Source organism: Phasianus colchicus, chromosome 5, assembly GCF_987193195.1.
Source record: "Phasianus colchicus chromosome 5, bPhaCol1.hap1.1, whole genome shotgun sequence".
Taxonomy (NCBI): Eukaryota; Metazoa; Chordata; class Aves; order Galliformes; family Phasianidae; genus Phasianus; species Phasianus colchicus.
The window spans coordinates 31,561,899-31,574,523 of NC_143440.1; the positions used below are offsets into that span (position 1 = coordinate 31,561,899).

Below are 12,625 nucleotides of genomic sequence, written 5' to 3' on the forward strand. Positions count from 1 at the left end.
GCATTCCCAGCCTGGCCAGCTACACAGGAAGCTGAACACTTGGCAGGTTGTAGCTTTGACTGCTGAATGTACTGGAGAGTAGAACTCCATTCTCCTATGACAGTTTATAATAAATTCTTGTCTGAGTGCTGCAATTTATAATCAGAATGAAAATACAAATTGGAAATAGTAAGACATTAACTGGACATAGATACATCCTTTAACTAGGTAAGATCTCTTTCATGTTTTCCAGGAAAAAAGATTGAATTTGCAGTATGTTTTCTACCAACTAATTTGTGATTGTATCCCATACAGCTATTCTGTGTGTTGATGACTCCGTAGTAGATTTGGAAACACTGGAAGCGCTATATGAAAATGTAAGTAAGTTGAGATATGTCTGTGGTTAATCACCATATCTTTCAGAAATTCAGATATGCAGTAAGTTAAGTTTTATTTTATGTTGTAGTTTTTGACTGGAGACCTTATGTAGGACAAGTCTTTAAGGAGTTTAACAATAATCAGATAGGCAACATCAAAAGATACCTAATGAGATACATATTTCTCTGATTGGCTTAGTTCTTAAAAGTCAAACATTTAAACCAGGGGCCTGCTTTTGGAATTGGGATAAAATGATGTAATTGCAAATGATGTAACAGTAACAAAAGATGATACACCTATCAGTTGTCTCTTCTGTACTACGTGAAAAATACCATCCTTACTCAAGGCCTGTTATGTGCTAGTGTGCTGAGTTCTCTAATTCAAGATGTTAGTGGCTAAAACAGTTAGCTCAAGCTAGTGCATTGCTGTTCTTACACAAGTTGATCTACAGATACTGTTCATTAATTTAGGCTGTTTGACTCTGAAGTTGTATACAAGAATGCATTTACACTTGGTTGTAGAAATACCAGAGCTACTTCTGTGTTCTAAGCGCTTTCAAGCATCCTGTAGCAATATTTGCAGGGCTATATTTTATAAGTCAGTGCTAGCTCATGGAACCTCAGGAGCCTTGCTCTTTTGCACATTCTAAGTGTATTTGAAAATATAATTATTTGCAGAAAAGCAAGTAAATTAGCAATTTATTAATTCATTAAAAATAGTTATTAATCACTCTATATTAACTCACTCAGAGAGCACAAAAGGATGAACTGGAAAAAATCGAGCAATATTATCAGACTTCAAAAGAGGAGGAACTGAAGCTTCTGGATAAACCAGAACAGTAAGTTTTTTTTTTTTCTTACTATGTTATTGCTATGTAGTGTATGGTCCTTGGGTGATATGTTTAAAAAGGATTTTGATATACAGTTTTTTGCTAGTTAATTTTAAAAGCTTTTCTGTATTTCAAGGCATGACTTGAGGTTTGCATTTATGTCACTTTTTTCAGACATTCACAGGTATACTAGATCAACCTGGAACATTAAAACTTACTAAATATGCAGTCTTGATTCAATAAAAAATTCTATTTCCATTCTCTCATTTGTAAAAAGCTTGATTTAAGGCAAAATTAGTATACCATGAAAGCAGCAGGGCCAGACTGATTTTGCTTGTTGATACTTGAAAGATCTCCCCAGATAGAGGGTTTTGGAGAGTCATAGAATCAGAATTGTAGAATCATAGAATGGCTTGTATTGGAAGAGACCTTAAATACTATTGAGTTCCAACCCCAGTGAAGCAGGGTCATTCATATATACATGAATGTATGCACCCATATACTTTTCAGCTAATATGGAGGTAATTGATGTCCAGTTGTCCCTTTTGCTCTTTAAAATTACAGTGGTGCTCGTGCAAATTTTGTAAGAATGAGAGCAAAATATTTTGCAGTTTCGAAGAACCATAGAACCATAGAATGTCTTGGGTTGGAAGGAAACTTAAAGATCATCCATACCCACCTTGTGGACAGGTCTGCCACCTACTGGATCAAGCTGCCCACGGTCCCCTCCAACCAGACCTTGAATGCCTCCAGGAATGGGGCACTCACAGCTTCTCTGGGTAGCCTATGCCAGTGGCTCACCAACCTCTGTGTAAAAAATGTGCTCCTAATGTCTAATATAAATTTCCCCTCTTTTAGTTTTAATCTATTCCCCGTTGCCCTGTCACTATCTACCTGTGTAAAAACTCCTATGACCAAGACAAAATTTACACTTAAGACAAACTGACTGAAGATGTACAAAGCTGATTTCACAGTTTTTCTATTGTGACTTTTGTGAGCAGTGAGTAATGTTAGGATGAAATGATTCCTAGGTGTTGCTCTTGCTGTTGTACACTGTTGACCAGTGTGAAAATCATAAAATAGTAATTCTGAATTTTATTTTAGTGCTTGTATTTAATTTCAGATTTAGGCCTCATAATGGTGTCTGCCTTCTATTGTTTTGCTGCTTTTCCCTATTTTTCCATCCTCTCCTAATCACAGCAATTTCCTGCACTGTGATGTCTTTGCCATTTTGTACCCTTTTCTCTCTTTCTCTTTTTGTCTTTTCTTCTCTCTTTGGCATAAAAATAGGTAGCAAGAGGAAGAACTGAAGCAACAGAGATAGCATATGACTTGATGTCAGAAGTATTATACTTTTTCCCCATTAGAGTGTTGATGGTGAAGAGCAGATTTTGTTCCTCTTTCTCCTTACACAAAGCAGATAAATACTCACTGCTAGTATTCCATGTAGTCCACAGAGAATAGGTTCATGTTAGGAGTTGGGGTTGTGATGCTCTCTCATGTTTTACATAAGAACACATATATAAGCTTGTTCGTGTATCCAGCGTCCGTTGTTTTCACTGCCTTGGCTTAGAGCTTAATAATGCATTCTGTGACTAGTTTATGTTTTCCAGACTTTGAATCATTGGGAACCTGCAAGTCTGAGTAAAATAAATATAAATGTACTTCGTGTTCTGGAGAATATGAGTCTTGCAGAGTTCTAGGCTTGTAAAAGTTTGTCCCTTTTTGTAAATTATATTGCAGAGAGATTGATCTTAAATTCAGTGTTTGATTTAGGCATAACATAGTTTCATAATTAAAATTAAAGAACTTCAAATAAAGCAGTTGTGCCTGATCATTCAGCATAAAATAGTGGTGTGAAAGGTAAAAGTTATTTATCAATTCTTATACTGCCTCTGAAAGTCTTATTATCCTCTTTTTACTGTTAAATTGCGTAGGATAAGAAAATGTTTGTCAAAATGATGCCTCAAGGAAGAAACAAGTTGCTGTTGACACAAATTATTACTTAAGTAATTTTTAGTGCTCCTTAAAAGGAACATCCTTTCTGAAAACTCAGCAGTTCAGCTGCTGCTGGTTCAGTTGTCAAAGTCAGCCTCTAAGTCTGCCTAAATGCCGAATTGGAGTTTTATTGGAACTGTGTATGTGTATTAACTCCATAAAATGTTAAAGACAGAAAAGTGCAAAATTGTAGGGATGGTTAAAATAATTTGCTAGGGGGCATAAACCTGATGTGTTTAATAAGGATTGGGACAAAAAGTGCAAAGTAAACTTTTTATAAATGGTTGTAAATACTAGCCATTCACATTCATATACTGAAAACATTGACTTGAAGTCTTATAGAAGCCATTGTTGTTTTAAAATGGCTTGGATTCACAAACAAATAGAAAGCATTACTGGTATCACTAATGCTCTCCTGCACATGTGATTTTGATCTGTTTTATAGCATATTGCACTTGCTGTTGTTGGCACAATCTGTACATAAATCTCAGCAACATGACATTATTCCCCTAACTTATGCTTCATAATAATAGTTGTTAAAATGCTAATATTCATTAACACAATAAAAAATTATATGAATAATTGGCCACAATGTGGTGCTTTCCTAGCAGGATACAGATGCTTTAGCTTGTTTCCAAAAAGATCCTGTTAGTCATAATACAATCTCTGAAGTCTTTGCTACTGTGAAAGAAATAACAATTAAGGAAATGGTAGCAAAATATGGTACTGAACAGTTCTGTTTTATATGTAGTTTTAATTCAGAAAGTAGTGGGCTATTAATAATTACAAATAAGATGAAGCTTTCTGTCCAGTTAATGCTATTTGGTTGACTTTTGCACACAAATAACTTCAATTTACTTCAGTTTAAATCCTACTGGTTTCCTTAGAAGCTTGAAAAATAAGATGCACCTTTTTCTCCCCCACCAAAATTTCTTAATTTTATATTCCTCAAATCTGGATAAATGTGAGTTGGTATTTAGTTTATGACCATAGAATCAGCATACTTTATTTCACTTCTGAAATAATATTCTGTTGTACTAGCTACATAAATATGCTGGACATTGAAAGTAATTTCAAGTCTTCTGTTATAAAGTTCTGGTAGGATAAAACAGTTCTAAAAGAATGTATTTTTTATTTTGTGCAGGAGAGGAGTAAATGGACCTCACACAGATCTGTTACAAATTCTCTGTTTTCTTTAGGCAATGAAAATTGTAGCAGTGAGAATCCAAAATTATGTGACAGTCATCTCATTGTAACTTTAAGTCAAAACCATACTTTCCTCATTTTAAAATTCCAAAACTGATTGAATTAGGAGTATTCTTTTTTTCTGAAGAAGCTCTGTCCACATGAATGTGGTGGTTTATCTTTGATAGCCTCATGTTTAGTAATTGCTAACATAGATTCCTCTTCGTGATATATTTTGGTTACAACTGTTCAGTCAGGATATTTACAATGAATACTTTGAATTCCAAAATCTGGATACATTTCTTGTTATGCTAAAGGTTTTAATTCTCAGCATAGTTATGTAGTATTCAAAGACCAGAAAAGTAAATGAAAGTCCCTTTTTCAAGGGCAGGCAAGAAAAGAAAGTGCCTTATTTTGATTTTTAAATTTAAAATATTGGAATGTATGTATGTCAGAACTTCTGTGGAGCAGTTGGGGCTTTTCTTCCTTTTGTCTTTCTCACATGGAGTACTTATAAAGTATCCTCTTTTTTTTTTTTTCTTTTTTTTCTTTTTTTTTTTCTTTTTTCCTGGCAATACCATTCATTCCCAATAGGAAGCATTTTTATTAATAACAGCTTAGCATTTCTTTTTTTTCCACTGCTTCAATGCAAGAGCCAAGGCTGGCCTCCCCAGTCCTTCTCTCAGTAGATTTTCTCATCAGGCAAGAAAGAAAAAGGAAAAATGATAGCTAGTTTCACACCATTCACAGGTGGATATTACCATTTTTTTTATACACTCACTGTGTATTGAGCAACACGTTGTATGCATTAGGCATTATTAAAGATATTGATATTAGTTATTATAAAAAAAATAAATAGTTTGAAGAAATCAGATGACTATTTAAATAATTAAAATTAATTTAATAATAATTCAAGCTAATAATAGTTCAGAAAATGTCCCAGAATTCTGTAAGGTAAAAGAACCCTTAAGCCATCACATTAAAGGGGATCTAAGAATATTTGTAGACAGGAGAATACAAGAATTCTTCTGTAGCGATATCGGACCTAAAGATTTCCCCATGGGTTTCAAAAAAGCAAATGTAGCACTGAAATCATTGACACAAAACCCACAAAGTAAATTATGCAAACCTTGTTATTTTAAGAAATGTTAAAGTTTCTTGTGTTATTTAGTCTAACTCTTAAATTTTAAATTAAAGAAGGAAAAAGGAAATAATTTTTTGTATCTTTGAGTGCTTTTGTTTTGTGATATTTGACCTGAAATTGTTAAATATACTTTTATTTTTATTTAAAGAGCTAAAAGAAAAAAGCTGGAATAGTCATGAGAAGAGTAGGTAGATGAGTAGGAAATGAACAGAAACAGAAAGTAACTTTACTGAACAGTGAAGAGAGAGATAATTTGCAAGTATTTGAGAGTTAAATACACAGCTAGGTGCATTACCATAAAGCAAGCTGCTATATAATTGGAAGGATGGTGTAAATTAGTAAAAGAAAATTGTGATTGAGCATCAGAAAAAATTTCTTGGTAGTCATTCTGTATTATGAAATAACTTTGTAAGAATATGTTGAGTTCTGTACTGCTGGGCATGTTTTAAAGTGAAGCAAAAAGCACATGAGTAAAAGCAGTGAATAGATTGTGATTCTCTAGCCTTTTTTTCTTTGTTTTATGATTCCTCTTGTTTGCTAGACGTGACATTCGTGATAATTAGTGGGTTAGTGTCATAAGAGTTAATGTCTTGCATTTTTCTTCATATAAATAGGACCACTAAACACACTGACCATAAAGAACACTAAGTGTAAAGAATATAGAATTATAAATTCTGTCAGAATTATTTTGACAGATTGTTGAACATTGCAGTATTTTATAGTACAACAGCTTTAATTCACTATGTACTTCACAGATATGAAATGCAATGATTCATCTTTTTTTTTTTTTCACAGATTTTTATACGAATTATCTCAGATCCCCAATTTCACAGAACGAGCTCAATGTATTATTTTCCAATCAGTTTTCTCTGAAGGGATAACATCAGTTCACAGGAAAATTGATATCATAACTCGTGTTTCCAAGGTAAGTCCTAATTGAAAACTAAATAAACGGTATAATATCCTGGCCAGGATGTTACTTTATTTTATTTTTTATTATTTATTATGTGAATACTGTCTTTTGAACAACTTTTCTGCCACAAGCTACCCGTGCTCTATCCCTACTTTTATCCATATTTTTGCACATTCTGGTAATAAAAGTAGTTACTTAGTGTTACCTTTCAAAAGGAGACATAGATTAAGATTAAGATCTTGGCTGATAAGATAGGTGTCTTTATATGGAAATTAAAATAATTTATTAATTCTTCACTGTGTTTCTAGATTTCATTTTTCTTTTAAGGCATTGAATTAACCTTGTTACGTCTGTGTTAAGTATGAACTGAAATGTGGATTTTCAGAGCATGAGAACCAATGAGAAGCAGACTGAATATGACTAAATCTAATCCAATGGCAGCAAAAATAACGCATCTTCATTTGACTGCATTGTGAAAACTCATGACAAACCATTTTGTCTCTAAGATTTTTTAAAGGCTACTAAGGATGCTTAGTAATCTGTAGTGAAACTTCTTCCATTAATCTTTTTTGTCATCTACATAGTATATAATGGTATATAATTTACCTCATGTGGATTAAGTTAAAGATAGTATCTTAGGTAGCTTTAGTCTAATAAATTCTTCTCTTAAATATTTGATTCATGTACCAGTTTTAGATTCCTTTCCTTGTAGCATACATGAGAAACCAAACATAGTCTAGCAAAAACAAAATTTAAAAAGCTTTGTCATATGAGTAATTAAGATTTCTGTGCCAACAGATAATTCAGACTAGTATCCATTTTCCAGGCTTTGCTGAACATGACGAGCGTAAAGGAGATTTTAGGTTTGATTCTGGCGTTTGGAAACTACATGAATGGTGGGAATAGGACTCGAGGTCAAGCTGATGGATTTGGTTTGGAAATACTCCCTAAACTAAAAGATGTCAAAAGCAGAGTAAGTACTCATTTTCTCTTAAGGACTACTTAAATTATTTCCCTGTCAAAAGTTAATCTTGTCTCACTTCTTACCATTTTCTGCTTGAAAGAATGAGGCATTTTTGTACCATATTCTAGTTTCTTTCTCTCAAGATTTTATTTTTTTCTTCTGCACATATGCATGTCTCCATAATCTCCTATTTCTGCTATTCAATACCACTAAGATAATTGTGTAATATGAAAACCTTGTGTCTATTTTATTAGTGAAAACTTAAGTACAGCAGGGAGAGAAATGTGAGAGAGCACAGGCCGCTAAAGTAGTCTCTGACAACTGTCCCTTTTTTCTCTTGCTCCTGACTTATGATAGGTGTATATGAGTAAAAACCTTTTCAAGATCAGGTTTAAAAAAGAAATATCAGGAAGAGTTCTGTGTAGAGTATACACAAAACAAGTACATATATATAAAAGATATAAATATATAAATTAGAGGATTTTAATTCACTTCAAAAAGGTGTCTCAGATCCAACAAAGTATTTTCAGTCTTTATTTTTTTGCATTGGCCATAAAATGGATGTAGAGCATGAATTCTGAATGGCATGCAGAAGGTAACACTGAGACATTGCAATAAATTACTTTGTCAAAAATTGAGAACCACTAGCCCATTTTTGGTCAGTTATGTTAGAATCAAAACAAGACTCCATGAAAGGGTGCCCATCTTTTGAGATGATGTTAGCATTCACTAGGGAAGATGACGAGGTACTAGATAATCTAGGCAATGGAAACACCACTCAAAGGTCCATGCCTGCCAAAGCATACCTGGATGCTATGTGGATATGGGAACTACCAAAGAGTAGGAGTTATTTTCTCCTGTTGTTGTACAAATTTAGAGGGTGAGAAAAAACTGTTCTCTCACACTCTTCCTCTTTTTTTACTTGAAGTGCTGTTCTGAATTATAAGAAAGTTACAGTTTAAGCTTTTGTTCCCAGTTATGCTGGATGTACATAGGAATGCTCTCAGTTTGGGAGAGAAGCAATGTCAAATAAATAATTTGTCTAGGGAGCTTTTTATTTCACCTGTGAGTACCACCAATAGCAAAGTATGAAAACAAGGTTTAATAAATTGTTCAGTGAACCACTAAATTTATGGAATATTTTTCAATGTATTTGTATCTTCTATCTCCTAACTCTTACTTTCCTCTTCACCTCAGTTATTCAGTTGTCCCCTAAAACAACTTTTCTTCTAGTCCTACTCCATGGATGCGATACATGGGCTGTCTTTAGCTACTGTTCAGCTAAAGCAGCTTAAGGCCAGCTTCCCAGTATTCATGTGTTCATTGGTCAGCCAGCTGCCATACAGAAAAAAGTTAGAACAACCTGAGCTTTGCCTGACTTTCATAATATGAAGTACTAGTTTTAGTCCCCCTTTTCTGTCTACCATGAACTTGTAAGAATTTTGTCTTCTCTGGGACTTTCCAGTTTGGCCGGGTTTGGTTAGCATGCTCCAAAATTATGAGTTATGAAAAGGAGTGACAGATGTACAGTGTAACTGCATGAGACTTGTTCCTTAGCAAAACAAGATAAAAAAAAAATTACAGTACTTATAGTTTTTTTTTGGTAGCCAAAGTAAATACATTATTAGTTTATATTACTGTGAAGAATGGGACTCGCCTGCAAAATGCATAAAAATTCACAGACACCAGCTGCTATAGGCAGACAACTGGAGACTGTACTTGCAAGAAAGAATGGAGGGTCTTACACATTTAACAGTGTGGTGTCCTTTTTTGGGAATTGTCAGCAAAAAATGTGATTTCTAGGAAGCTAAATTCAAGGAGCTAAGGTAAGCTGTCAAAGTTTAGTATCTTTAATTTAACATAAAGGTTTTTTGTTGTCACATGAGCCAAGAAAAATACTTGATACAGAGGTTAAAAAAAAAATCTTAGCTCACTTCAGAATCTCTGTATTTTGTCTTCTAGAAGTACTGTTTAATCTAAAGTGATAGGTTTCATAGTTTAACACAGAAAATAGAACAACAAGCATATTTTTCTTTAGAAGGGCAATCAAATATTCATAAGCCAACGCAGTTCCTTTTTGTCACAGAACCTGCCAGCAATGTATTCTGTAACTGCTAGATAAGCAGAGTACTTTTTACTCATGACAGCAGTGACTTAGTTATGCTTGTGTATGATATTAATAAGATGTAAGTGATGTGTTGCAGGTGGTAATGGAGGTGAGGCAGCCTCATAAACGAGGCTAGACATTGTTCACAGACAAATGTCTGTACCGATAGCTGTCAATGTGGAAAATAAAAACATACAAAAAGAAAAATTGAAGACATCCCAGTTATAATTCCCTTTATTACAATTATTTTATATTGTTGAATGATATACTGTAAAGTATAAGTTCCAGTTTTACCTTTTTTCTTTAGTTGATCTACCTTATGCTGAACCAACAACATATAGCAAAACAAAATGTATGGGTTGTTGCATGCAGGACCAAGGAAATGGAGATTCCAAAAAGAGAGAATTAAAATTCATGTCCATAATCCAAAAGGGCAGGAAATATACTTGTCAGGTACATGCTGTCTGGTTTTATGTTTGGAGTAAAATATGACTCCGTCCATACCTTCATTAATCATACAACATTTAACATTTGTATGAATCCATAACCCCTTTTTAATATTCTGTTCTTTCCCCTAGGATAATCGTATTAATCTTGTGGATTATGTTGTCATATATTACCTACGCCACTGTGATAAGGTAAAAGATTCATTTGCTGTATATGCCTCTCTAAAAGTAGATTTTTTTCTTTTGTTTCATCTGACAAGCTCTAATGCAAAAATAAAATCTATTTTCTTTAGCTTTTTGCAACAGCTTTGGACCTCAATAGGTCTGAAATTTACTGTGATAAAACTGTGGAAAATCTTACATTAACTGTGGAACTGTACTTTGCGAGCAATTGTCTCTGACTCTTGCAGGCTGTACAGGTTGTCACTCCAATCCCTTCTTCTTCTTAGGTTCTGGTTACTGTAACATTGCAAATTTTCAAATTTTGTTTTGATGCGATAAGAGTGGGAAACAAGCATTATTTCTCTTATGACAGAATATGATGGCAATTTAACCAAGGCGTCCTGGTTGAAAGAGATGAGGTTAGAAATTAGAATGTAGGAAGTGGGGTAATGTAAATGTTACCCTTGTACTTTCTTTTTTCCCTAGGCGTTCTTATCTTCCTAACAATATAAGTGTTTTTTCACTTTTCACAAACACTTTTTCTCTTACCTATGATTTTTTCTTTCTTTCAGACTGAAATCTGTGCACTGTACACTTTAAACCCACTAGTCTAAGATTTTAATGTTCTTTTAATACCACTTATACACTTGAATTGTTGGATTTCCCCCAGAGATACCACTTTAAATCTTGTAATGTTGCTTGTTATTTTTTTTTCCACTTCCGAAATATTTTAATTTTCCTAAAATAAGATATATACTTATGAGTTCCATAAAGACATTAAACTATATGATTTATTAAGCTGAATAGACTTTCAACTATATATTTTTATCTGTCTAAGTGCTCCAGGCAATATGTAAATATTGTTTTCAATTTATCCATATAAAGTGTGTATATATCTAATAAATTGGGAAAGAGTGAAACCACAAACTTCTGGCATAAGATCACTTGCTCCATTAAAAAAGGCATTCATGTTATCTAGTTTTAAGAAACTTATAATCCCATAACTAAACTTTTAGTGATATAAAATGAACTGAAATGTCATGAGCTCAGTGTTGCTTCATAGTTTAAACTGAGCAGTTTGCATTAACAACATCCAAAGGGAAGTTTCAACATTCAGAATGGTCAGGATTTTACCTGAAATTATATTTATGCTGTTTTAGGAAGAACTATTTAATTTTATTATTATTATTATTATTATTATTGCTGTTTTATTGATGATGTTTCAGAAAAGTAATTTATTTCACTGCAAATGCATCTGATTTTCATAGAGTCCTGTTTGTTTGTTTGTTTAGGAAGCAGGAACAGACAAGAGTATTTTTCCTTTACCAGAACCACAGGATTTTTTCCAGGCCTCCCAAGTTAAGTTTGAAGACCTAATAAAAGACTTAAGGAAGCTGAAGAAAGACCTAGAAGGTAACTGGCAACTTTCACATTTGTTCTGCAAACAACTAAGTGCCATTTAAAATGTGATCTTTATGAGGTTAGCTTATTGCTAATTAGGTTTATAGTGTTGATTGTAGTGTTTTTACACTGTGGTAGAAACTAACCACATAAAATAGAAAAAAATATTTTGAACTCATGACTTAATAAAAATGAAAGTAAAAATATTGTAAAGTAATGTTCTGTAATTCCCTTTTACAATTGAAAGATCCTTAAAGAAATCTTTCTGAAATGTTATGTATTATTTTTCCTCTGGCTTCTCCATAGCTATGTGCTTAACTGTAGATAATCTGCTAGGTTCATAACAAATGCTTTCTTCAGTACTTGTATAGCAACAATTTAACAGCTTCAAGAAAGAGTTGAATTAGTGTAGAAATAAAACACAACTTGCCAAGGCATAGCAAAGGGAAATTGAAAGCTCTGGTTCAAAACATTTTCACCCTCGGACATAAAATAAACATTTTAAAATATTTATTATAAACAGGGGGTTCAAAAACCCAGCTCATCTATCAATCAAGGTATTGAGAGGATATAAAGTAGGAATGGTTGCTAAGTATTCCAAGCAGTTTCATTTTTATTTTGTGATTCATATGACTCTTAAAAATAAATCCAGTAAATGGTGACAGGATATTTTAAGCCTATCATTTTTGCTAAGGAAATTTCCTGGTTTTACTGAAGCAGTTATATGTAGAAAATAGAGATTAGGGACAAAATCTGTGTAAAAGCTTATATTAAAAAAAAAGAAACTTCTCCATTTACAATTAGATAACGTCTGCATCAAAATGTAAGTGTGCTTTTAGAGTTAGAGTTGATTTTTTAATGTAAGGCAATGAAAATCATTACAAAATATATTATCCTTACAGTTAGGAATGGCTGGGTTAGGTCACTGCCATCTTTGGGATAGTTTCAAATGTTGACAGTGGTAGGAAAGTGTCAGTTGTTGTTTGTTCAACCCAGGCATAAGTGAGTGCTCTATCTCCTCTCATCGCTTGGCCCTGTAAAACCCTTGGCCTGCCCTCTGTTGGGCTAGTTTGTGCAGAAACATGATCTGTGTTTGATCTTGTACTTTATCAGCATGTA

General features: G+C 33.4%; 1 protein-coding gene across 2 annotated transcripts in view; it reads left to right on the plus strand.

The window, feature by feature from the left end:
* FMN1 (formin 1) overlaps positions 1 to 12,625 on the plus strand; it is a 180,072-nt gene that overhangs the window by 123,579 nt on the left and 43,868 nt on the right. For both annotated transcript variants that reach the window (XM_090141247.1, XM_031593723.2), the window contains 6 exons: positions 295 to 356; positions 1,107 to 1,195; positions 6,309 to 6,438; positions 7,253 to 7,399; positions 10,076 to 10,135; positions 11,398 to 11,518. In XM_090141247.1, coding sequence (XP_089997373.1) covers positions 295 to 356; positions 1,107 to 1,195; positions 6,309 to 6,438; positions 7,253 to 7,399; positions 10,076 to 10,135; positions 11,398 to 11,518 — 609 coding nt within the window. The remainder of the gene's footprint in view (positions 1 to 294; positions 357 to 1,106; positions 1,196 to 6,308; positions 6,439 to 7,252; positions 7,400 to 10,075; positions 10,136 to 11,397; positions 11,519 to 12,625) is intronic.